Source organism: Carlito syrichta, unplaced genomic scaffold (assembly GCF_000164805.1).
Source record: "Carlito syrichta isolate Samal-C Ts95f unplaced genomic scaffold, Tarsius_syrichta-2.0.1 Scaffold305164, whole genome shotgun sequence".
Taxonomy (NCBI): Eukaryota; Metazoa; Chordata; class Mammalia; order Primates; family Tarsiidae; genus Carlito; species Carlito syrichta.
The window spans coordinates 188,659-216,085 of NW_007249260.1; the positions used below are offsets into that span (position 1 = coordinate 188,659).

At 46.4% G+C, this 27,427-nt stretch overlaps 1 protein-coding gene across 4 annotated transcripts in view; it reads right to left on the reverse strand.

Moving 5' to 3' along the window:
- Positions 1–27,126, reverse strand: part of NLRP3 (NLR family pyrin domain containing 3) — a 31,375-nt gene extending 4,249 nt beyond the window's left edge. Inside the window, exons 1-8 of one of the 4 annotated variants that reach the window (XM_008061242.1) lie at positions 26,838–27,126; positions 20,250–20,363; positions 18,101–19,856; positions 14,331–14,501; positions 10,358–10,528; positions 7,898–8,068; positions 794–964; positions 37–207 (exon numbers count right to left, since the gene is read on the reverse strand). In XM_008061242.1, the coding sequence (XP_008059433.1) occupies positions 37–207; positions 794–964; positions 7,898–8,068; positions 10,358–10,528; positions 14,331–14,501; positions 18,101–19,856; positions 20,250–20,363; positions 26,838–27,126 (3,014 nt within the window). The remainder of the gene's footprint in view (positions 1–36; positions 208–793; positions 965–7,897; positions 8,069–10,357; positions 10,529–14,330; positions 14,502–18,100; positions 19,857–20,249; positions 20,364–26,837) is intronic. The other 3 variants (XM_008061243.1, XM_008061245.2, XM_008061244.1) reach the window with 3 other exon arrangements.
- Positions 27,127–27,427: the final 301 nt, after the last annotated feature.

Below are 27,427 nucleotides of genomic sequence, written 5' to 3' on the forward strand. Positions count from 1 at the left end.
TCCTCCCCACTCCCCATGTCCCCCAGAGCCACTCACTGCAGGCTCTGCAGGAGGCAGCCCTGCTGCTTCAGGACCTCGCAGAGCATCATGACCCCCAGGTCGCCCAGGTCGTTATTGCCCAGGCTTAGTTTCCGCAGGCTCCGGTTGGAGGTCAGAAGCGTGGAGAGATCCCAGCAGCAGTGTGAGGTGAGGCTGCAGGTGTCCAATCTGCAAGAAGGGGGCATTTGAGGAAAATGTCCCTGTAACCATCCCCAGTTCCTCTAGATCTTAGTCTATATTGTTTCCAACGGGGGGGAAAAAACCACACAGGATTAACTAGCTTAAAGCAGCCTTGCAGTCTCACTATGTCACTTAAGCTGGTCTCAAACTCTTGGCTCAAGTGATCCTCCGACCTCAGCCTCCTAAAGGGCTGTGATCACAGGCATGAGCCACCTTACCTGGCACCTTCCCTCCTTTTTAGGCGGGAGTGTCTTTTGCAACTCTATTGGGTTGTGCCAATCAAATTAGCAACAGCAATTTGAGAACTGATTTTTCCCACATTCTGTACCTTCCTCTATGTTTCCATAAAGGGCAAGGGCCATACTGCCCCACTCTCTTGTGGGCAAAAGGGATGCAAGGTATCTACCTGTACATCATCTAGAAGAACTCCTCCCAGACCCACAGCCCTGTAGGAGCCACACCCCAGGAAGACAACCCACTTGTCAGCTGCAGGTTGTCTCATAGTCATCGCCCTGAGCTCTCTCCACCCTGGGCCACCTTGTCTTCCCATCACCCTAGTAAGCCAAGGACTTACTCCAACACCTGTAGCTTGCAGGTAGGGTGCAGGAGGCCCTCACAGAGCTGCTTGATGCCCAGGTCCCCAAGTGCATTGTCCCGCAGGTAGAGGTGTGTGAGGTTCTGGTTAGCGCTGAGCACCGAGGACAGTGCCACACAGCCCACCGATGTGAGGCCAGAGTTCACCAACCTGTAGGAGGAGCAGGGAGAGAGAGGTCCTAAATCAAAAAAATCAGCCAGGCATGGTGGCACCTGTAGTCCCAGCTACTTGGGAGGCTGAGGAGGGAGGATCACTTGAGCCCAGGAAGCCAAGGCTATGGTGAGCTGTGATTGTGCCACTACACTCCAGCCTGAGTGATAGAGCAAGACCCTGACTCAAAACAATAAAAATGGAGTAGAAGGTATGGTAGGAAAGAGGCCAGCATCGGGGACAGCCTTGTGTGCCAAGCTAAGACGTGCTGGCTTCACTCTGACTTCAGAGAAAAACTTTTGAAGGTTTTTGAACAAAGGCTTAATATTTTCAAATACGCATGTTACAAAGTTCCTTCTGATGCTACATTTCTTTAAAAAATGAGAAGTAGAGGGAACTGGAAGTAAGAACTTAGGACTGCCCAGCTGAGCAGCTCCTGGAAAGTCCCACCATTCAACAGGCAGGAGAATGAGGGCAGGAGCAGGTCAAGGGACGTGGGTGGGGGCAGGTCATGATTAACAAATTTTGCAAATGTCCACTTGTGACGCCTGCATGACACTGGGGTTGGGGGGGCACAATATGCAGCCGGAGAAAGAAATCTAAAGTTCGTGAAGAGAAAAGTGTCTATACCTAACAAAACATAAAATGCCTAAAAGTTTTGACTCATTAATTCCTCTTATAGATATCCATCTCAAAGGAAACATACAGTCATAAAATTTTATATACAGTTGCACTTTTTGTAGAGTTGTCTGTAATACTGAAAAAGTAGAAACTTACCCCAAAATTCATTATGTGATGAGTGGCTAAGTAAACTATGGTAATGCATACTATGGAATATTATGCCTCAGTCTATAGATCTATATATATATCAGCAAATTAAGTAGTTTAAAATATTAAATAGAGTGTAGTACATATACAATAGGCAAAATGTATGTGTCTCCATTCACATAACCGATATAAACACCAACTAGATAAGCATTCAAGACAAAATATAACAGAAAGAGAGTAATCCACTAGTCTATGATGAACAACCAATATATATTCACAACGTTCTGATACTTTCTTAGATGGGTGAGTGGACAGACGGATGATTGGATGGATGGATGGATGGATGGATGGATGGATGGATGGATGGATGGATGGATGGAAGGATGGTTGAATGGATGGACAGATAGACGAATGATTGATGGATGGATGGAAAAACGGATGGATGGACCAATGAATGGATGGATGAATGCACAGACAGATGGATGGATGGACATATAGGTGGATAGATTAATGGCCAGATAGGTGAATGGACAGACTATATGACAATCTATTGTTATAACAAAATGTCTGGGTGGTTGCTCATCAGACTCTTGTAAATGGCCCTCTCAGAAATGGGCTGCAAAGAAGCTTTCTATTTTTACTCTGTCTGTATTATAACACACCTACACTAAGTATGTGTTACTTTTTTTTTTTTTTTTTGAGTTGGAGTCTCACTCTGTCACCCAGACTGGAGTGCAGTGGCCGCTCCTGGTCACTGCAGCTTCGACCTGCTGGGCTCCAGCGATCCTTCCGCCTCAGCCTTCCAAGTAGCTGGAACTACAGGCACGCACTACCATGCCCAGCTAATTTTTGATTTTATTGTAGAGATGAGGTCTCACCAAGGTGTTACTTTTTTAATAAAAAGTTCATGGAGCTAGACACAGTGGCTCACACCTATAATCCCAGGACTTTGGGAGGCCAAGATGGGAAAGTTGTTTGAGGCCAGGAGTTCAAGACCTGCCTGGGCAACACATAGCAAGACCCCATCTCTAAATAAATTTTTTTACAAGTTCATGAGCAACATCTGAGTGTGAGACCTGTTTAGAAAGGCATCTGTCTATAGGTTGAACTGAAGATATACAAGAGATCCCAGGGAGTATAGAAACATTTAGTATAAAAAAGGAAGCCAGTGGTGAAATCCCCAAACCACAAAAAGAGACACCAATACGGGATCCAGGGAAGAGGAAGCTAGAACATTAGCAGGAAAGACTGAGCAGTGACCTGGGAACAAGAGAGAAGACGACTTTCAAAGAAGAAGTGAGAAATGAATTAAAGGCAGCAGATATCAGCTAAGATAAGGACTGGGAAGGATCTAGAAGAGTTGGAATCAGAATCACTGGGAGTCAGTGGGTGCCTGTACCCCGGGCCTACGTGGCTTCATGTGCTTATCCTTGAGCTCTCTCCCAGCTCCTTCACACCCATGCCCACAATTCATTTAGGACGCACTCCAATGTCACCCACTTGACAGACAGGCCGTCTCTGTCATTCCAGTTTCTCTTGCTACAACTATACTAAAAAACAAAATCTAATCTCCCCTATTGATTGAACAGACCCTCTCTTGGCCCAGGGGACACAGAAAAACCTTTAAAAAATGAGTTCTCAGACATGATGGGATGAGAAGTCAGGCAGACCTCATCAACCCCCTCTCTTTTGTGGTTTAGACACAACAACTGACCAATATTCATGCTAAAATAGAGATCGTAAGACTGACAGGACAGATCGTAAGACTGACAGGACAGACTCTGTGGCAATAAGATACCAAATTATAAACCGAAGGCCATGCCAGACAAGGGTTAAGTCACACCCTACACTTGAGAAATAAACTATGTTCCAGCTGCCATGGTGTTTATTTTTCTCTAGCAACTAAACAAACACTGGCCTTGAGATAAGCAATATTGAAACAATTTGCAGCTCCACCAAACCTTACTAACTGACCCCCTGCTACACCAGCCATAACTACAGCTTTCACTGGAAAAGAGACTGATTTCAGTGACTTTTTCCTGATAAGAGACTATTGACCATGGACTGGTTCTGGCCAATTTACAGAGGCTATACACCTGAGTGCCTTCACATCCTGAAGAGAGTTTCTGCCATCTAAGGTCTAAATGTAATACATTTACATGTTAAGTCTCCACCTCAAAGTAAATAGGCCATATGTAACATGCAGCGTTTGTTCAATACATATGTGTCAAGACCTCCTTCATGAATATTCATAGCCCCTCCCATAACCTGCTGAATATTCATGTTTAACCAACCTGGTCAGCATAAAACTTCCACCTCAACCCTCCTTCTTCGAATTGTCTGTCTCTAGTCTCTGCTGGAGGCTGTGATTTCCAGCCCGCGGGATGACCACGTTGCAGGTTGCAACCCCTTACAAGAAATAAAGTCTCATCTCCTTTTTTAAAAGTATAAATCGTTGACGTTTTTAAGTTAACATCATACATATAGTGCACATTGTTTTGTTTGTCTATTGCCTCTCACTCTCTCCCTTTAAGAAAGTTTGTGGAAATGATAGAGTAGGCAGGTTAGGCTAGGAAAACTACAGGGCTATAGGAAAGTTCCAAGATCACTGAAGCCTGCAACAGTGTTGCAAAACCACACATACAAGCAAGGGCCTTAGCTATAGAAAGCATCACAACTGCCTAACCATTAGACTTATCAGATACACCTGCAACACTGTAGTCCATCTATCCAGGATGTTTGCAGTCAAGAGCCAACCACCAAGGCAGGAACCAGCCTAGAGAACCCTAGGCTGCACATCAACAGCCAAGGTTGACCGAAGATAACCATGACCTACTTTCACCCATTATACACTCACTATACATTCACTATAATATCATTTGCATTGTGGTTTTACAAAAATCTCCACTTATCAGGGTACTATCACAGTCCTGATGTGACCCCATAATGCCTAAAACTCCTCCCCCCAATAAGAGGGAGAAGTAACAGAAACACAGCCCTAAGACCACTCATTTCTAGGAAAAGCCCACCCTAAACCTACTCCTCAGCACACATAAGAATAAAAGTAGTCTGGGCGTGGCGGCTTATGCCTATAATCCCAGCACTTTGGTGGGCCAAAGTAAGAGGATTGCCTGAGTCCAGGGGTTCGAGATCAGCCTGGGCAACTTGGTGAACCCTCATCTCTACAATAAATCAGAAAAACTAGCTGGGCATGTAGCGCACACCTGTAGTTCCAGCTACTTGGAAGGCTGGAGGTGGAAGGATCACCTGAACCCAGTAGGTCAAGGCTGTGGGGGCCAGGAGTGTGCCACTGCACTCCAGCCTGGGCAACAGAGACTCTAACTCAAAAAAGAATAAAAGTAATAGCTCAACAATAGTTGGGGCAGAAGCAGCAGTTTTCTGTAGGCTGCTTCTGCCCACTCCCCTTTCTTGGGCATGCACTCTTCTCTGTTTAATAAAGCTACTTGTCTATCCCACTCCTCTGCGTGTCCATTTGCAAGTTCATTCCAAATGTGAGCACAAGAACCTGTCATCGACCATCTCATGCCAGCAGGAGCACTCCTCCTCCTGGTAACAAAAATAGGGTCTTGGTCTGTTTTACTTGCTGCTGCCATCAGCACCCAAAAGATCCCCCAGAGTGCCTGGAAAATAAAGAGGCCAAGTCACATCTGTTGAACAAACTGCTGTGGAAGAGGAATAACCCAGGGGAGGAAGCACAGATATCACATGCAGACATAACTCTCAGAGGGAGCCATGGTGAGAGCTAAGGACAGGCTGATGAGCAAGTCCAAGGAAGGACCAGAGCTCTGTGAACATATCCTGGTTATTAGTTATGGACCAATGTGTTACTCCTCAGAAAAGACCCTTCCTGCTGTATTTTGTCTTTAGTGCTCATCTGGCCGGTATCTCTATCAGTAATGTGAATGGAGGCATTTAGTTTGCTTGTTGGATGTGTAGATAATATTGGCAGAACCAAGGTTCAAAAATGCCTAGACAGGGCCAGGTGCAGCTCACACTTGTAATCCTGGCACTTTGGGAGGCTGAGGTAGGAGAATTGCTTGAGCGCAGGATTTCAAGACCAGCCTGGGCAACATAGTGAGAAACCGTCTTTACGAAAAATTCAAAAAATTAGCCTGGCATGGTGGTGAGCACCTGTAATCCCAGCTACTCGGGAGGTTGAGGCGGGAGGATCATCTGAGCCTAGGAGGTTCATGCAGTGGTGAGCCATGATCGTGCCACTGCACTCTAGCCTGGGCAACAGAGCAAGACATAAACTTAAAAAATATTTTTTTTTTAAATGCCTAGACAATGGGTCAAAAGAAATGTAAGCTACAGTCTGGCAGCACTAAATGCGAGACCCTGTGTGTAGGTTGAGAGTCAGAAGGAGAAGTCCTGCAGGGACACTAGCCACACATCCTAAGGCAGTGCATTGGGCATTCCAGGCAGCCACAGGTGGGGCCCACAGGCATGTCTGCATGGAGTTTCACCATCTTCTTTTTTTTTTCTTGGGTGAGAAAGTAGAAGTTTATTAAGAAGAAAGAAAAGCTCCCAAGTGGGAGAGAACCTGAAAGAGGATTGCCCGGGTTTCACCATCTTCTATCTCAGCATACTGGAGCAAAGGTATGAGGTGCACTGAACCTTATTCTTTCCTCTTTAAATTGGAGACATGGATGCATAGTTTGGATTGTCTTTATGAGGCCAACAGAGATACCCATGTAAATAACAGGGAAGAGCATGAGACAGGGTAAACGCATTGTCATTAGTAGGTATTCCATATCATTATTTCCTGCACAATTCCAACATGAACCAAAAATCGTATGTGACTGTCAAAAGCATAAGGAAACCACAGGCTCCCCCAGTGAACACATAGTGCCCTGCCACAGAAGGAAGGGCTCCACCATGTGCCTTCAGGTCAGACATAGCACCCTGCTGCAACAGGAAGGGCCCCAAAATGCATCTTCAGGTGAGGCGCAGCCCCTGCCACAAGAGGAGGGGCCCTATCACATGCCCTCAAGTGAGGCATAGCGCCCTTCTACAGGAGGAATACTCCACCATAGGCCTTCAGGACAGGTATAGCACCCTGCCATAGGAGGAAGGGTTCTGCCATGTGCCTTCAAGTGAGGCATAGTATCTTCCCACAGAGGCAGTGTTCCACTATGTCCCTTCTTGTGAGGACATTGCATTTCAAAGAAAACACCAACAAACTCCCTCCCTTCCCTGGCAGAGCATGTCTGAGTGGTTGAGGGTGGGAACGTTGTCATAACTGAGGATTTAGAAGCACTACATAAGACAAAAAGACCTAGGGTATGAGGGGTATTTTGAGGATGGAATTAGAGTGGCTCCTCAAAGCCCCATTATCTTCTCAAAACCCCATTAACTCAAGTGAAACAGCTCTGAAACAGAAAGTCTCACTCATAAGTGGGAGCTAAATAATGTATACATGAACATAGTGGAATAATAAACTCTGGAGACCCAGAAGGATGGGGCGAGGTGGGGCAGGGGAGTGAGGGATGAGAAATTACTCACTGGATACAATCTACACTGTTCAGGTGATAGTTACACTAAAAGCCCGGATTTCACCAGTAGGCAAGACATCCATGCAACAAAACCGCACATGTGCCCTCTACATGTATACCAAAAGAAAGCTATTAGGATATTATTGGAACAATTTGTGAAATTTGAATAAAAATTATGAATCAGGTAAAAAATTAAATAAACAACTCCCAGGACAAGGACTAATGCACAGAAATCAGAGAAGGAACTGTAGCAGTACAAGAGTTCTCCCCTAGTGAAGATGCCACACTGTGTGTGCAATAACGTGTGTGTTTGGAAGTGTTCACACACAAAACAGGTGATCATCCATGCAAGTGTCCTAGAAACAAGTTTTTCAATCAGTAGGGAATTGGGTTGCACAGTCTCTAAGCTTTCTCCCAACTCTAAGAAACCCCAATTCTATAATCATAAATTAGTATAAATTACCTTATCAGCAGTAGCATATATGACAGGTAGCCAGTGCTTCAAACCACTTCTGATATTGTTAGCTCCATTCTCCACCTTCAACACCATCTGATTAGACTTTTTCAGAATAACCCCCATCCATGTTTTCCAAATTATTCAACTCTGAAGAGAAGCTGTTTTTCCGTGGAGACACCCACCAAGACTCACCCCAACTTCTGCAGGTTACACTGTGGATTCTTGGCTTCTTCACATAAGATTCCAACTCCAGCATCTCCCAAGGTGTTTTCCCCCACATAGAGTCTGGTCAGGGATTGGTTGGTGATCAGGACCGACGCAAGATCCTTACAACACGCGGATGTGAGACAGCAGCTGACCAACCTTCCGTAGAGAGGGCAGAACATCACAGTCATGTCTCTCACCATGCTCTGTGAACTGGGGGGGGGGCACCTGTACCTGCCACTGCCTCTGTTCCAGTCTACACATGGGAAGGGTGTGGATCCAAGCACTATGTCGATTTTATTTATTTATTTAATTTTTGAGTCAGAGTCTCACTGTCGCCCAGGCTGGAGTGCAATAGCACGCTCAAGACCACCGCAGCCTCAACCTGCTGGGCTCAGGCAATCCTTCCACCACAGCCTCGCAAGTACCTGGAACTGCAGGCACACGCCAACACGCCCAGCTAATTTTTATTTTATTTTTTTACTTATTAGAGATGAGGTCTTGCCAAGTTGTCCAGGCTGACCTTGAACCCGTAGGCTCAGGCAATCCTCTCATCTCAGCCTCCCAACATGCTGGGATTATAGGTGTGAGCCACTACATCTGGCTTATGTCAATTTTAGATTTCCTTTTCTATTTGATAGAATGACAAGTAACCACCTCCCATGCTCATCCCAGCAAGACGTCTTCCCAGCTCCCTGTATTTATTTGTATTGTGGTAAAAATATGTGTAAGATAAAGTTTATCAGTTTAACCATCTTTAAGTGAAAAACTCAACAGCCTTAAGTGTATTGACATTGTTATACAACCGATGCTACCTTCCATCTCCAGAAATCTTTCCATCTTGCAAAACAAACTCTGTATCTATTAAACAACTCCCATTTCCCCTCCTCCAGCCTGGGCAACCACCACTCTACTTTCTGTCTGTATGAATCTGACTATCCTATGTGCCTTATGTAAGTGAGATCATACAGGGTCTGCCCTTTAGTGTCTCGCTTATCTCACTCAGGATAATGTGCTCAAGGTTCATCCATATTGTAGCATGTATTCCTTTTAAAGATACATGTATGTGGTGAGGCTCAGTGGCTCAGACTGTAATTCCAGCACTTTGGGAGGCTGAGGCGAGTGGAATGCCTGAGCTTGCAGGTTTGAGACCCACCTGGGCAACTTGGTGAGACCTTGTCTCTACATTAAATCAAAAATTAGCCTGGCATTGTAGCGTGCACCTGTAGTTCCGGCTACTTGGAAGGCTGAGGCAGAAGGATCGCCGGAGCCCAGCAGGCCAAGGTTGTGGTGGTCAGAAGCATGCCACTGTACTCCAGTCTGAACGACAGAGTGAGACTCCCAATCAAAAAAAAAAAAAAGATGTATGTATGTAACAGCACTTTTTAATCCATTCTTCCATCAGTGGATATTTGGGTTACATCTACTGTTTAGCTATTGTTAATAATGCTGCTATGGACGTTGGTATAATAATACGTGTTTGATTCTCTTGCAAATATACCCAGAAGTGGAATGGCTAGCTCCAACAGTAATTCTATGTTTAATCTTCTGAGGAATCACCATACTGTTTCCTATAGTGGCTATACCATTTTACATTCCCACAAACAACGCACCAGGGTTTCAATTTCTCCACATCCTTGTCAACACTTGTTGTTTTCTAGTTTTCTTATTTATTTGTTTTTGTTTTATAATAACCATCCTAACGAATGTGAATTCACCCTACCATTTTTTTTTTAAGTCGAGGTCTCACTCTGTCACCCAGGCTAGAGTGCAGTGGCACAAGAGCTCACTGCAGCCCCAACCTGCTGGGCTCAGGTAATCCTTCCACCTTGACTTGAGTATCTAGGACTACAGGCATACACCACCACATCTGGGTAATTTTTTTTTATTTTTGGAGAGACTAGGTCTCACTGTTACCCAAGCTGGTCTTGAATTCCTGGGCTCAAACAATCCTCTCCCCTCGCACCTAGGCCTCCCAAAGTGTTGGGATTATAGGTGTGAGCTACCACACCTGGTGACTCCCTATCATTTTTAAGCACTTTCCTCTGTTCTTCAAAACTCACATCTCCGAGAAGTCTTCTGTGGAGGCTGTGCACACCAAGTGTCTGCACTGTTTTAGTACTATGTTTCCTATTCAGTGAGGGCTGGTCAGGAAGTTCCAAGCTCTTCTAAAGCAGTGCATTACACCAGGTTTATTTTTCCCTCAGTCAGGCTAAAGTGCCTTAAAGGTGGATGTCCCTTTTTTTTTTTTATTATCTATGCTCCTTGTCAGGACTTAGTATGGCTTTCCCCCATAGCAAACTGAAGGAATTACCAACAGACACCCAGACATAAGCCCAGAAAGTTTTCTGTCTTCACACGAAAACCCCAACCCCTGGTGCCTCCTTGGAGCCAGAGCTCCTATGCATGCCCATGAGCAGATCCTCACAGGAAGCACATTGGACTCACCAGAGCTTTTTCAGGTTGCAGAAGAGATGCTTCAGCCCCACAGACAGGAGCCGGATCCCAAAGTCCCCCAGGGCGTTGTCACTCAGGTCCAATTCCACCAGCTTCTGGTTGTTGCTCAGGACCAGGGAGATGTCGAAGCAGCACTGATGGGAAAGGCCACAGCGGCCCAGCCTTGGCACAAGTGCAAAGGATAGAGTCAATGTCAGAACACAGCCTGCCTCTCCACCGTTGCCTCTTGACCCATGTGGGGTTTCTGTGCCAGGGACAGGCACGTGTGCTCTTGTGTTGCAAAGGGAAAATGTCAACAAGGTTTCATGGACGTATCATCCAATCAGAGAGCTCCCGAAGACAACCCAGGACCCACTGGGGAGTGGCTCCCAGGCCCCACAGCAGCACAAAGTACAGTCAATGAACTCCTGAATGGTCACATCTTACCCAGTAGGTCACCTCTCATCCCTCATCCCTCCCACCTTTCCATCCTTCTGCATCTCCCGTGCCTGTTACTCCATACCCTTTGTCCATGTGTACCGTTATTTAGCTTTCTCCAAAAGTGAGAACACGCTGTATTTGACTTCCTGTTTCTGTAAATAGTGCCAGGTTGCTGGGTGTGGTGGCTCACATCTGTAATTCCAGCAATTTGGGAGGTTGAGGCAGGAGGATTGCTTGAGCCTGGGAGTTCGAGACCAGTCTAGGCAACATAGCATGACCTTGTCTCTAAAAATATATATATATATGTTTTTTTTTTCAATGAGTCGAGCATTGTGGCATGCACCTCTAGTCCGAGCTACTCAGGAAGCTGAGGTGGGAGGCTTACTCAAGCCCAGGAAATTGAAGCTGTGATGAGCCAGATCATGCCACTGTACTCCAGCCTAGGTGACAGAGTGAGACACTGACTCAAAATATTTTTTAAAATAGTGCCATGACATTGTGACCACCCTCAAATGCATGAATTGTGAGCCTGTCTTGCAAGTGGAAAGGTGTTGAGCTTGTGGTTCCCCTTCTACACCATGTGTCCCCAAGCTGGTGCCCCTCACATGGGTACCACCAGTGCTAGGATTGCACTCACCCACCTCTTGTCTTTGCCAACTTTACCTACTTCCTATTTGAAGATGGAATCCTAGCCCTCCATCCACACTGAGGAGCAAGCAACTCTGACTCCCGGATTGTTTTACAATTGCACATGCACATACATACATACACATCACTACCACCATCACCATCACCACCGCAACCAGCAAAAACAATGTGTCCCTGTCATGGGGCAAGAGCAACATTCCAGCTCCTTCCCAATTCATGGGTCCTAAAGCCGACTGGACCATCTTCCTTTCTTCCCATCTTCATACCAACTACAGACAAATGGACAGCAAGTTCTCTACTTTTCTGCAAATACCTCCTTATCATCATGCTTCCCACTTATATTTCACTTTCTGGAATAACAAAGGGGATCCCGCAGGGGGCAATGGGAAGGGCATGGTGGGATGTAGCAGGAGAAGCAAGGTGAAGTGCCCACAGACAGCCAGGGCCTTGATGGCAAGAGGAGGATTTGTAATTCAGCAAAAGAGCAAAGAGAGGCCAGGTGCAGTGGCCCATGCCTATAATCCCGGCGCTTTGGGAGGCTGAGGCAGGAGGATCACTTGAAGCCAGGAGCTTGAGACCAGCCTGGACAACATAGGAAGATCTTGTCTCTACAAAAATATTTGTTAGAAAATTCCTTGTATTAGCACACGCCTGTAGTCCTAGTGACTCAGGGGGATCCCTTGAGCCCAGGATTTCGAGGCTGCAGGGAGCCACAATCTTGCCACTACACTCCAGCCTGGATGACATAGTGAGATGCCATCCTTTTAAATAAAATTTTTTTATATAAAGTGCAAAGAGAAGGTTGGGTGCGATGGTTCAAGCCTGTAATCCCAGCACTTTGGGAGGCCAAGGCAAGATATTGCCTAAGCTCAGGGGTTCGAGACCAGCCTGGGCAACTTGATGAGACCTCATCTCTACAATAAATCACAAAAACTAGCTGGGCATCGTGGTGTGCATCTGTAGTTCCAGCTTCATGGAAGGCTGAAGTGGAAGGATCGCCTGAACCCAGCAGGTTGAGGCTGCGGTAGCTGTGAGCATGCCGCTGCACTCCAGCCTGGGCAACAGAGTGAGACTCCAACTCAAAAAAGGAAAAGAAAAGAAAATACAAAGAGAAGGCATTTAGGCAAGGGGATGGCACAATAAAATTAGTATTTTCTAAATGATCCTCTGACTTTTATGTGGAGAATGGCTTGGTAGAGGCAAAAGCAGATGCAGGGAGATCAACCAGCCAACATCATTCAGTACGTATGTCTGAGCACTAATGTGTACCAATGTGTCTGCCCATATGTTGCAAAGATGATGGCAAGGCAAGCACATAGGAACCTATCCTCATGACTCAGATGGTCCAGGAGGTCATCAAAGAGTCCAGGCAAGTGGTGGTGGTGACTGGGCCAGGGCTGGTAGGGTGAGGATGTGGACAATGACTGGTGCTGTGGGCAGAATGGACAAGCTCAGGGACAGGCGGACATAACAAGCAAGAGAAGGAGGAATGAGAATGTCCTAGGGTGGGGCTTTAACATTAGCTGGGTGGTTCCTCAGAATCCCAGATGCCCACACACATCCTCAAGCAAGAGCTGGGGAGGACCCACACCTGTGTGCCCAACATGGGATGTGGGAGCTGATTCAAGTACAACTGAGAGCAGGTACGTTATTAATGACACTATAGGACAGTCTCTGTGACACTGCAACCAGTACCAAGTGTTTTAGGTTCTAGTGTCGAAGTCTTCCGCCCTCATCTGCAAGCATGACCCAAGAGGAAATGGAAGACACCGAAGGCTGTCTGTTGACTTCCTTTTCAGTCTTCCCTTCACCCTTCTCCATCAAAAACTTCCCAAACAACTGGCCTCTAGCCCATCCTGCTTCCCTCATTTGTTCTAGACTGAATTGTGCCCCCTCAAAATTTATATGTGGAAACCCTAACTCCAGGACCTCCTAAAGCAACTGTTCTTGGAAATGGGACCTTTAAGGCGGTAATTAAGGTAAAACAGGTTATTAATGTGGGCCCTACTCCATTGCAGTTGGTGTTCTCACAGGAAGAGATGAGGACACAGATACACTCAGGGAGAAGACCACGTGAAGGTGACCCCAATGAGCCAGGGGAGGCCACAGAAGAAATCAGTCTTGCTGACATCTCAGAACTGAGAAATAAAATTCTGTTGCTTAAGTCACTCAGTCTGTAGTGCTTTGTCACAGCAGCCCTGGGAAACCAATGCACCACCGACTGCCCTTAAGATCTTTCTCCAGGCCGTGCTTGGTGGCTCAGCCTGTAATCCCACGCTTTGGGAGGCTGAGGTGAGTGGATTGCCTGAGCCCATGAGTTCGAGACCCGCCTGAACAATTTGGCGAGATCTCATCCCTACAATAAAATCAAAAAATTAGCTGGGTGTGGTAGCGCGCACCTGTAGTTCCAGCTACTTGGAAGGCTGAGGTAGAAGGATCACCGGAGCCCAGCAGGTCGAGGCTGCGGTGGCCGGGAGCAGCCAGTGCACTCGTCTGGGTGACAGAGTGAGACTCCAACTCAAAAAAAATAAAATAAAATAAAAAATAAAGTTTACCTTTAAAAAAATATATATTTCTCCAGTGTCTGTCTCTGTCTTCCTCCCTCTTACATACATGTACACAAGTGTGTATGCACACACACAGATGCACATGGACACATACATGATGCACACATGCACACACAGGTGCACATGCACTGATGTATACACGTACATACACTGAAACACAACACAAATGTAACACAGGCACACACTGATATACAAGCACACCTGCACATGCATACATGCACACATACATGCACATGCATGAACAAAACATGCACACATATACACACGCTGATGCACCCACATGTGTACGCACATGCACACACACTGGGTGCACACACGCAGGCCCTCACCACAGTCTCTGAATATTGCAGTCCGGATGCTGGAGCGTTTCACACAATACCCTCATCCCAGGGTCCCCTAGGGTGTTGTCACTGAGGTCGAGTTCCGTCAGGCTCTGGTTGGTGCTCAGAACGGAGAAGAGACCTCGGCAAAAGCTGGAAGTGAGATAGTGGTTCGCCAGCCTGGAAATTGGGTGGAGAGAAAAGGACATCAACGTAACAAGATGAAGCTCAGGGCCCAGGTCAGAGAAAGGCCTCCCAGGGATAGGAATTGGGTCACAAAACTCATTCCTGGAGGAGCACAGGGGCCAGGTGAGCATGGGTCTGGGTGGCCCCATGTACTTCACAACAGAAAAAGTAAGTCCATCTCCTACTCCCAGTGTCCTTCTCTGCCCTCCCTCATGACCCCTGTCCTGCCCTCGGCCCTGGACCTTCCAGAGAGTAATCCTCACCTGGCTGCCCAGCAACCTCAGGGGTGATCCCCAAAATCCCAAGGCCAGGCCACATTTGTGGAGAAAGTGCAGTGGTGTGATCATAACTCACTGGAGCTCAGCCTCAGACTCCTGGATTAAAGCAATCCTCCCACCTCAGCCTCCTGAGTAGCTAGGATGACAAGTGTGTGCCACCACATCTGGCGAAATTTTTTTAAATGTTTTTAGAAGAAGGGTCTTGCTTTGTTGCCAAGACTGGTCTTGAACTCCTGGGCTCAGGTGATCCTCCCACCTCAACCTCATGAGTAGCTAGGACTACAGGCATGCGCTAGAGTGCCTGATTATGTGATTACTTTTAAAACTTCCAGGTGACTCTGACGTACAGTCACATTTGAATCACCTGTGGCTCTTGCTCAGATGCAGAATCTGATTCCCTGGGTCCGGGGCTAGGTCTGCACTTCTTTCAGGAGCCTGCAGACACCCCTGATGTTCTCAAAAGATTCTGGAAAATACAAAGCCCGCTCCAGCAGTCTGAGGAAGATGGCTGTCATCAAGAGAGACAGAAGTCATGCTTCTCATCTGGAGCTTGAGACAGAATTTCCACAAGCCTTCCTCACAGCTGTGTGACCTTGGTCAGGTCTCCTGTCCTGTCCCCTGTACCTTGTGCTTGGGGCCCTAATGGCAGGTCTGTCTCCTTGTCTCCCTCTCTCTCCCTCTCTCTCCCTTTCTCTTTTCTCCCCCACCCCTTCTCTCTTTCCCTTTCTCTCTCTTTCTTCACTCTCTCTCTCTCCTTGCTCTTTCTTTCTTCTCCTATTTCTCTCTCTCCTCTTTCTCCCCTCTCTTTCTCCTCTCTTTGTTTCTTTCTTCCCCCATCTCTCCCTCTCCTCTTTCTTTCTTCTCCTCTCTATCTCTCCTCTCTCTCTTCTCTCCCTCTCTTTCTCTCCCCCCCATTTATATCTCCTCTCTCTTTCTTCTCTCCTTCTCTCCTCTCTTTCTCTCTTCCCCTTGCTTTAGTTCTCTCTCTCTCTCTCTCTCTCTTCTCTATTACTTTAACTCTTGTCTCTCTCCTCTCTCTCTATCCCCCTCAGTTTCTCTCTCTCTCCTCTTTTTATTTCTCTTGCCTTCTCATCCTCTCTTTCTTCCTCTCTCTTTCTCCCTTTCTCTCTTCTCTCTCTCTCTCTCTCTCTCTCTTTCTCCCTTTCTCTCACCTTTTTCTCTCTTGTTTTCTACCCTCTCCTCTCCCTCTCTCCCTCTCTCCTCTCTCCCTCTCCCTCTCTCTGTCCCTCCCTCTCTCCCTTCCTCCATCCCTCCCTCTTTCTTCCTCTCTCTCCCTCCCCCTGCTGTGGCTTGAATGTTTGTGTCTCCCTCAAATACATATATATTGAATCCTGATGGTATTTGCAGGTGGGAGTTCTGGGACATGATTTGATTATAGGGATGGAATCCTCATGCATGGAAAACTGACCTTACTAAAACTCCAGAGAGCTGCCTTGCCCCTTCCACCTTGTGAAAATCTTCTAGCACCTTGATCATGGACTTTTAGCCCCACAGCTGTCAGAAATCAACATCTGTTCTTTATGAGCCACCCGGTCTACATTTGCTAAAGTAGCCTCATGGATCGACACCGGCCTTCTTTCTAGCCATTCCAAGCTACTTGCCATTGCCCAAGTATACCCTGCTTCCCCACACCTGCCCTCGGAGCCCACTGTCCACCTGGGCTACCCAGTCCTCTCACTCTCCCACTCCATCGTCCAGAGCCAAGCCCCACACACACACACCTTTGGGTACTCTGCCAGTTCCTAGTCCTAGCGCATGACCCTCCATCTGCAAGTGTTTCCTGACCATCCCCACAACAGATCTCCAGTCCCTGTAAGCATCACCAGGGCCACCCCTGCTGTCCCAGTAGGTGGTCAGCCCTCCCTGGCCAAGTGATGACCTGGAAGATCGCCCTGGTGATTCCATCAGGACACAGAGAGCTGATACCCACTAAGCCAGAACGGCCCCACATCCTGCTCTCCTAAGGTCGCGCTGAGTGAAGTGTCTCCTGCAGAGGTTAAATCCACACATTCACAGAGTGGTACCCTCCTGCAGCTACTGGGTAGGTCACTTAACAGTGAATGCAGGAGGGACCACAGAAATCAGGTGATTCTACTATGCTCCTGTACAAACCTGGCAATCAGATTCTGACCCCCGACCACTCCTCTATGCAGACTTGGCAGCCGGCTTCCAGCCCCCAAGTGATCAGTGGTCTCCAGACCACCAACCACTCCCCATCTAAGGACTCTGCAACCAACTTCTGACCACCGGCCACTCCCAATACACACCCCACAACTGGCTTCCGACCCACAGCGAGTCAGTGAACAGACCCTGAAGGCGCTGTTCTTGGTGACAGCCTGGTGCAAAACAGTCCTGTTTCCCTCGGTTTACCCTTCTGCTTGTTCTGAGGATGCTGCATCCCTCAGTGCGCTGTCACCACACACACCTGTTCCCATCAGCTCTCCATGCCAGAATACTGTTCCCTTCCCCTTCTCTATGCATCAGGTCTTGCCATTCCTTCCCAGCAGGCTCCAACTTCACTTTTCTGAGAAATCTCCTTTCCCCACCCCCACACCTTCCCACAGTTCAAGAGCCCTCTATTCTCTGTGTCAAGACACAAAGTCTCTGGGGTTGATCTGCCCCTTAGGCATCACCTGACTTATGCACTGTACTCCGAGTGTAGATTTTGAGGAAATTAAATTCACAGTCCTATGCTCCACCGAACCCCTTGTTCTGAGCTTGCATTCTCCAAATATCTGTTTATTGTCATACTATCTTGTCCCATTTATCCACCTACCACCAGTCCAGCTCTGCCAGTAAAGGTGCCGAGCAAGAGCAGGGAGTGGTGGCAGGGCAACTTAGCTGTGACTGTTGTATTTTGAAGGCAGTTGAAAGGAGAGGAGTGCAACCAGACGCAGTGAGACAAACCTATAATCCCAGCACTTTGGGAGACCAAGGCAGGAGGATTGCTTAAGTCCAAGAGTTTGAGACCAGCCTGAGCAACATAGCTAGACCTCAACTCTAAAAAAAATTTTTAAATTAGCCAGGTGTGGTGGCACAAACCTGTATTTCCAACTAGGGAGGCTGAGGCGAGATGATCACCTGAGCCCAGAAGGTCAAGTCTACAGTAAGCCATGATTTGTGCCACTGCACTCCAACCTGGAAAAGGGTGAGACTCTGATTCAAATAAAATGATAAAATAATGAAATGAAATAATAAAATATAAAATAAAGGCAAGGAAGTGAGTGTCAAGAAAAAGGTTTCCCAAAAACAGAGGGCATGTTCCACCACCTGCCGGAAGCCAAATTTCCTTACTGGTTAGAACAGGAAGCGTGGGGACCCAGGAGGACACACTGGACAGAGTTGAGGTGTTGGTCTTCCTCCTCTTCTTCCTCCTCCTCCTTGGGCGTGTTATGGAGAAGCCCCAGGGAGAGTGACTCCACACAATGGCAGTTCTTAATGCAAAAAGAAGACACCACGTGGTCCATCCTGGTAGAGAGGTTGACCTCTATCTTGGGGAAGTGGTCCATGGCCCTCCGCACAAAGTCCTCCTCCTGCATCTCATACAGGCAGTAGAACAGTTCCAGCTGGCTGGGCTGGATCTGCAGCTTCTTGGCCTTGGCCTTGGCTTCGATCCATTTCAGCAGCTCCAGCCTGACTTGTTGAGAGATCTTGCAACTCAGTTTCTTCTCCAGGTAGGAGGTCCTTTCCTGGTTGACGAGGCCAAAGAGGAAGCGGACGACAAAAATCAGATAGCCCTTCTCGAATTTGCCATAGTTTTCAAGAAGGACCGTCACATCCCTGTTGGAAAGCTCCAAACACCTCCCCAGTGTGGGCCTCCTCCCTGCCTCGTCCTCCTCCTCCTCCAGCAGGTAGTACATGGCGGCAAAGAACTCCTGGAAGGTCATGTGGATGAAGCTGTACAACTTCTCACAGTCCACTTCCTTCTGGAACAGGTTCATCCTCAGGAAGGCAGACACGTCCTCCTTCCGCAGCCCATGGCGCCTGAGGTCCGCCTCCTCGAAGAGGATCTTCTGGTTCCAGATGCCGTCAGCGGCCAGCGAGCAGAGCCCCCGGAGGTGGGCTGCAAGGTGGTGTTTCTGGTTTCCTCTGCGAGACTGCAGCAGACTGGACAGAAAGAAGGTGTACACGGCTGTGGTGGTCTTGGAGGTCTGCGCCAGGCTCTTGCCACTCTCCATCTGCTGCTTCAGGCCGGTGCACACAATCCAGCAGACCAGGGGGATGAAGCACATGGTGAAGAGGACCTCATTCTCCTGGATCAGCCGGAAGGCATCCCTGGCCTGCGACTCGTTCGAGAAGTACTTGAAGAAGTATTCCTTCCTCTTGGCCTCCGAGAAGCCCAGGATCTCCACGTGCCGAGGGTGATCCAGCAGGTGCTGCAGTTTTTCCAGGGCCACGGGCCTCGTGGTGATGAGCAGGGAGGCCTCAGGGAGCAGCTTCTTCCTGATGAGGCTGCTGAGGAGCACATCGCCCCGCTCGGCCTTCCGCCAGTCTGTGCACAGCGCCCCAAGGTGCTCATCGAAAGCACCCTGCAGCTCATCAAAGCCATCCATGAGAAAGAGGATCCGGGAGGGGTTGCTCACAATCTTGTCCACGGGTGGGTTTGGGTCGGGACAGCAACTGGCAATCAGGTCACCCAGACTCCTCTGCGTGGCAAGACTCACCTCGCGACAATGGATGTAGAATAGGTAGTCGAACCTGTGCTTATAGAGGGTCCCCGATGCCCAGTCCAGCATGATCTTCCTGGCCAGGATTGTCTTCCCGATGCCCGCTGCACCCTGGAACACCAGCGTGTGTACAGGCTCATTGCTTTCCTCATCCGGCTCAAAAAGCAGCTCCGTCTTGATGGGGCTCATGGGCCAGTCCCCTGTCTTGGTCCTGCCGATGGCCAAGAGCTCATGCTCCCTCTCCTGCTGGCTTGGGTGTTCCTTCACCAGCCACAGCCGTGTGTAGCGTTTGTTGAGGCTCACGCTCTCTCCCAGGCGGGCGTTCCTGTCTTTGATACTCTGGAATCTGCTTTTCACGTAGTTTCTGTACTTCTTGCAGTAATCTAGGGCAGAAATAAAGGGTCAGATTTCAGGAAAAGCCCACAAACATCCAACTGAGATGAGCTATAAATAGGCCCATGACCCACCACTTGGGTTTGGAAGGTTCCAGAAACTCTGATGTCGAACTGTTTATACACACAGCTGAGCGGAACGAGCCGAAAATCCTTTTCAGTCCCACCAACTCTAAGTGACCTGCAGTCCACACCTTCTAAAACTCAAGTCACCCACCCCCACCCCCTGGTCTGGCACTGCAGGGAAGCAAAGGAAGCTTCCTCTGGGACAGACCTCTGTGTCCACAGGAGCAGGAGTGTACAAGATGACCAAGCCCCCAGTGCTCAGCCTCTCATGCCTCCCACAATTTGATCCCCAACTGGGAGCCCCACCTGACTGCTTACCTTTCTTCTTTTTACAAATGAAGATTCCAGAAAGATACCCCCGCAAGCCCATCTGCTCCTCTCCAGTGCTCTCTTCCTGGCATATCACAGTCGAATTAGAAACGTGCGCATTACCTGAACATAAAAAAAAAAGTTTCAAAAACCAGAACTGCTAACTCAGAGGATGTAACTGAGATCCAGCCTAATACTTGGCATTATTGGTCAAGATGCCCCAGTCATCTCCCATATCAAAACGTGTCTCAAAAGGTGTGTAGACAAAAGTCCAGTTGGGAGTGTTTCTGCACTCCAAATTGCAAAACAGAGGCGGTCATCCACCTGCCAAGTATTGTGTCCCCACAATGTCTGTGTAAAATATGAGGGGGGCTCCCAGGCTGCCTGTAATTCCTGTACTTTGGGAGGCTGAGGTAGAAGGATTGCTTGAAATCAGGAATTCGAGACCAACCTGGGCAACATAGCAAGATCTCATCTCCACAAAAAAATCTAAAAATTAGTTGGGTATGGTCATGTGTGCCTGTTGTCCCAGCTACTCCAGAGACTGAGGCTGGGGGATCACTTCAGCCCAGGAATTTGAAGCTGCAGGGAGCTATGTTTGCACCACTACACTCCAGCCTGAGCAACAGAGTGAGGTCCCAACTCAAAAAGTATATATATGAGTGGCTAGGAGAAGGATGCATTTCAAAAAGCCTGATTGATGTCTTTAGCGAAGAATTAAGGAGAATTTTTAGATCCAAAATTGGTTACTGTTTTTTTGCTGTGTTTTTTAATCAGAGTGTCTGATGCAGACACTCATGGCTCCCAAGAATTCCTAGACTGTGTCAATAGGGTCATATTGTGAATGCCTCACTACAAAAGAATGTTGAGTCCAGTGAAATCTCATTAGGGCCGAGAATACTTCAGGGATCCTTTTTGATTTCTGTTTTCTGAAATCGGATCTTATTCTATTTTAACTTACAGCTTCAGTTCATCCAAATTGTGTGTTCTGTACAGGTGAGATTTGATTATATCATGAATTATTATGGAAGTTCAGCACTGTATGTCTCTCTCTACACTGTGGCACACATAATGTGTGGATTTTTTAATACTAAAAATATAGAATAAAAGCTATTTTGAAGATTTGAAAAACAACAACAACTGTGTCCAGTCTCAGAATCTTTCCCAGGTCAGGAAATCTATCAGCGAACACGTGAGGCAGGCAATATCTCTTGCACCTTCATTTGTCTTTGGCACTTCCAAGCCCTCCAAGGTCCCTGGATGGCCATGGGCTAAGAAGGATTCTCCTTCCCTGACACCAAATGCCTGCAATCCATCCTATCCACAGCTCGCACTTTCAAGTCTAGACTTCCGGTCTCCAAAAGTGAGAATCACCAGTCTGTTTCACATCTAATTTAATGGCTGAGAATCCTGGCTAATATTAGATTTCCTGGGAAGCTTTGAAAATGCTGACTCCAGGACTCCACTCCCAGAGATTCCTTTTCAGTTCATCTGAGGTGAGGCCCAGGTATCAAGACATATTAAAAACTGTGGTGAATCCAGCATGCATCCACTGCTGGGAATCACAGATCCAGTCACTAGCTAGCACATTCCAAGAGGTGTTTCCTAGAAGAAATGTAGGCATGTAGAACAGGAGCTGGTCATTAGGGGATGAGCACGAGACACCTGTGGGTAGGGCAGAAGCCTGACAGTGACTTAAGTGATACTTGGGAGCTGTCAACTTATTCTGAAAGCAAACACCAACAGTAACCTAGTCACAAAACAAAATCCACACATTAACTTAAGCCACATGCAAAACCTAACTCTTTTTTTATTTTATTTATTTATTTATTTTGAGTTGTAGTATCACTCTTGTCGCCCAGGCTGGAGTGCAGTGGCATGCTCATGTCCACCGCACCTCGACCTGCTGGGCTTAGGCAATCCTTTCACCTCAGCCTGTGCAGCGGCACAATCACAGCTCACCGCAGCCTTGACCTCCTGGCTCAGGTGATCCTCCCACCTCAGCCACTCAAGTAGCTGGGACTACAGGTGTAGGTCACCACACTCAGGTAATTTTATTTATTTATTTATTTATTTGTAGAGATGGGGTCTTCTTATGTTACCTAGACTAGTCTCAAACTTCTGGCCTCAAGGGATCCTCCTACCTCAGCATCCTGAGTAGTCAGAATTACAGGCATGAATCACTGTAGACGGCCAAACAAAGCCTAATTCTTACCTAAAGCCTAACTATCAGGGGTGGGGGGGTTATAATTTCTAACCCTAATTATAATTTTTATGCCTCAAAATCTAGATAAGAAAGCCAATGTGGCAGAGTGGTTAAGAGCTGGGCTTTGATCCAAGACATACCTGGTTTATCCTAGCTCTGGCTCTGACCAGGAAGGAGCCATTACAACCTCTACCAGGCTCACTTCATTGCTTTGAAAACAAGGATGACACCAGTAACTACCTCACTGGGTTCTTGGTTGTATAAAAATTCATAAAAACTGTTTGACGAACAGTTTTTATACAATTTCATACTTCTATAGTTATGATTATTATACTTTTATTTGGTTATATGAATATGTAAATGCTGACACAATAATAAATGCGCTATTTTTAAAATTTTTTTAGAAACGCGGTCTTCCTGTATGCTCAAGGTCTCAAACTCCTAGCTTCATGCAATCCTCCTGCCTCAGCCTCCTGAGTAGCTAGGATGACAGGCACATTCCACAGCCTGTGCCCAGTGATCCTTGTGTTACTAAACACAATTTGTTTCTGACAACCACAGCTCCATACCCTGCCTCTTCCCTCCCCCGTATTTTTTTTCTCTCTCATTACACCATTCTACTACCCTACCTCATCAAGTTTTCCCCAATCTACTGATCCCTTTCAATTCCCCCTCCCACCCCACCAGCTCAACATCATCACACTGTGATTCTTCACCTTGTCAGAGTGCTCTTTCTTTGTCCAGATCACCAAGACAGAAGGAAGAAACTTGCCCTCATCATGTACACAGGGATTAAAAGAATTTCTTGGCCAAGTGCAGTGGCTCACGTCTATAATCCCAGCACTTTGGGAGGCCAAGGTGAGAGGATTGCCTAAGCCCACAGGTTCGAGACCAGCCCGGGCAACCTGGCAAGACCTCATCTCTACAATAAATTTAAAAATTAGCCGGGAGTGGTGGCACATGCCTGCAGTTCAAAGTACTTGGAAGGCTAAAGTAGAAGGATAACCTGAGGTCAGCAAGTTGAGTGCGGTGGCCATGAGAGTGCCACTGCACTCCAGCCTGAGTGACAAAGTGAGACTCTCCAACTCAAAAAAATAAAAAAATAAATTTTTTTTTTTTAAAAAGACAATTTCTTGTACATTCCAGTTCCCCAAGTAGTGGCCAAAGAAAAGGCTTCTTCCCACAAATTACACAATTCTGTCAGAAGAGAGAGTGCCCCAAGTCACAGGAAGTGAGACTCAAGCTTGTTGATCACACAAGCAGACACTGGACAAAGCATGTGATCTGAAGAGCTGGATAGAAACCTGGAGCAGGTCCAGGTGCTGGAGGGACTTGGAGAAAGGAGCACTTATCCAGTTGAGCTCCCAGGGGTAGGGAAAAATTCAAGTTGGGCTTTTAGAGGAGTTAGAAAAAGCAAACTGCACTACCTCAAGAGGGAAACAGAGGAGGAAGTCAAGATAATACAAGCAATTTTTTAAAAATCATACCAACTTCTGTGAATCAAAGGACACAAACAACAGGGTGAAAAGGCAACCCACAAAATGGGAGAAAATATTTGCAAATCATATACGTGATATGGAGTTAATATCAAGAATATATTATATAAAGAACTTCTACAAATCAATGACAAACAACCTAACTTAAAAGTGGGAAAGAGCTTGAATAGATCTTTCTCCAAAGAAGATATATAAGCTAGAAGTCCAAATTTAACCTGCAACCAACCTACTTATATAGTAAATCCCTACTTGTACTCTACAACTCTAAAAAAAATTTTTTTTTAGTTGGAGTCTCACTTTGTCACCCAGGATGGAGTGCAGTGACACATTCATGGCCACCACAGCCTTGACCTGCTGGTCTAAGGCAATCCTTCTGCCTCAGCTTTCCAAATATCTGGAACTATAGGTACGTACCACTACAGTAGGCTAATTTTTTTATTTATTGTAAAGACAAGATCTTGCCAAGTTGCCCAGGTTGGTCTCGAACCCCTGAACTCAGGCAATCCTCTCACTTTTGCCTCCTAAGGTGCTGGGATTACAGATGTGAGCCACCACACCTGGCATAACTCTAAATTTAAAAAAAAATTAAGAAGGTATTAAAACGATAGCCACTAGCTATAGGTGGCTCTTGACCACCTGAAATGTGGTTAGTCTTAATTGAGGGGAGATTAAAGGAAAAATGTACACCAAATTGCAAAGATGTAGATGAAAAAAGAATGTAAAATATCTCATTAATAAAACTTGTCATGTTGCTTATATTTTGAAATAATATTTTTGATAAATTAGGTAAAATAAAATAAATTTTTTAAAAAAAAGATATATAAATGGCCAATAAGTACACAAAATGGTACTCAACGTCACTAATTATTAGGAGAATAAAAATCAAAACTACGAGATACCACCTCTCTCTCATTAGAATGTTACTACAAAAAAGGAAAGGTGAGGGCCGGGCACAGTGGTTCATGCCTATAATCCCAACACTTTGGGAGGCCGAGGTGAGAGGATTGCCTGAGCTCACGGGCTCGAGACCAGCCTGGGCAACTTGGTGAGATCTCATTTCTACAATAAATATATATATATATTAGCTGGACATTGTGGGGTGTGCCTGTAGTTTCAGTTACTGGAAGGCTGAGGTGGAAGGATCACCTGAGCCCAGCAGATCAAGGCTACGATGGCTGAAGCATGCCACTGCACTCCAGCCTGGGTGACTGAGACTCCAACTTAAAAAAAAAAAAAGAAAGAAAGAAAGATGGGAAATGACAAGTATTCATAAGGATATGGAGAAACAGGGGCCCTTGTGTGCCACTGGTGGGAAGATACAATGGGTGCAGATACTATAGAAAGCAATATGACACCTCCCCAAAAATACCATGCGATCTAGAAATTCCACTTCTGGGAATATACTCAAAAGAATCCAAAGCAGGGTCTTGAAGAGATATATTGTACACTGGTGTGCATAACAGCAGTGATAATAATGAAAAATGGAGGCAACTCAAGTATCTATGAATGAAATGTGATACCTACATACAATGGAATAGTCTTAAAAAGGAAGGACATTCTGATACATGCCACAACATGCATGAACCCTGAGGATATTACGCTAAGTGAAATAAGCCAGACACAAAAGACAAAGACTGTGCAATTCCACTTCCATGAGGACCCAGAATCATCAAAGTCATAGAGACAGAAGATAGAATGGTGGTTACCAGGGGCTGGAAGGATGGGACAATGAGGAAATATTGTTTACTGAGTGAGGAGTTTCAGTTTTGCACAATGAAAAAAGTTCCAAAGAGTGGTTACACAGCAATGTGAATGTGCTTAAAACTACTGAACTGTCAACTTAAAAATTATTAAGATGACAAATTTTATGTTATGTGTACTTCATTACAATTTTTTTTTTAAATAGTCTTCCTGAGGATGGCCATCATCAATTAAAAAAAACAACAGATGCTGGAGAGGATATGGTGAGAAGAGAATGCTTCTACACTGTTGGTGGGAGTGTAAACTAGTACAACCTCTGTGGAAAACAGTTTGGTGATTCCTAAAAGACCTAAAAATTGACCTTCCATATGACCCTGCAATTCCACAACTGGGAATATACCCATAGGAACACAAATCACTCTGTGAAGAAGATACCTGCACATGCATTGTTGCACATGCAACAATGTTGCAGCATTGTTCACAATAGCAAAAACATGAAACCAACTGTGCTGCCCATCTAAAGAGGACTGGATTTTTAAAATTGTGGTACATATACACAATGGAATATTATGCAGCCATAAAGGACAAAATTATGAACTTCACAGCAACTTGGATAGACTTTTGAGTCTATAATACTGAGTGATCCATCACAGAAACAAAGAACTGAGTATCACATGTTCTCACTAATAAGTGTACCTTGAACAATTATCGTAATACTATAAGATAAGGATTGTCAGTAGTGGGAAATTGCTGGGGGGTAGGGAGCAGGATTAGCAGTAGTGGGATTCTGCCAGACAGGGGGGCACACCTCATCAACAAGGGTACCTGAACAATGAACATTTGTATACTTAACCCTGAATTGTACCGCACATCTTTAAAATTAAAAGTTTTTTTTTAAATAGTCTTCCTGGATGGGCATGGTAGCTCACGCCCACAATCCCAGCACATTGGGAGGCCAAGGAGGGAAGACTACTTGAGCCCAGGAGTTCAAGACTAGCCTGTCTCAAAAAAAAAAAATCCCAGTATGGTGGCATGGGCTGTTGTCCCAGGTACTCAGGAGACTGAGGTGGGAGTATAGCCTGAGCCCAGGAGATCAAGCCTGTGGTAAGCTGTGATCGACCCACTGCCGACCAGCTTTGGCAACAGAGTGACATCCCGACTCAAAATATAAAAATAAAAAATAGTCTTCTTTGCACTCACCCCACTTGGGTGTGTCTCTCTTGGCTTTCTCATAAAGATCTCTCCTGTTGATGGCAGCAAAAATGCCCACAGCCATGGCCCACGCCTTCTCCTCCCCATTGAAGTCGATCATTAGGGTGGCGAGGTCCACGTGGTCTGCCTTCTCTGTTTGGCCCCGGGGGAGCGGGATGCAGCCCTTCTGGGGAGGATAGTCTTCCAGATACATCTTGAACTTCTTAAAGTCCACATCCTCCAGATCTTCCAGGTAGTGGGCCAGCTGGCAGCGGATGCTCTCCATGCTCATCCACAGCCTCGTCCAGGGTCCGAGGACACTGGGACACCAGGCAGGGAAAGCAGCAGATGAAAAGAAGAGTTTCCTTTGAAGTCTCCACTTAGAGAGAGGTAAATTATCAAAAACTCAGAAAACACAAAGGAAAAAATACCTCATGACCATAACAAGTTATCATCCTTAATTTTGAAGAGTGAGTAGATACTTAGCAGAAGGCTCTCCTGTTGGCTTGATCCAGAAGTGTGTCTTGAGTCATAGAAGGAAAGTTTCCCTATGGAGGAAAAAAAATACATAAATAAAACCATACACATGATTA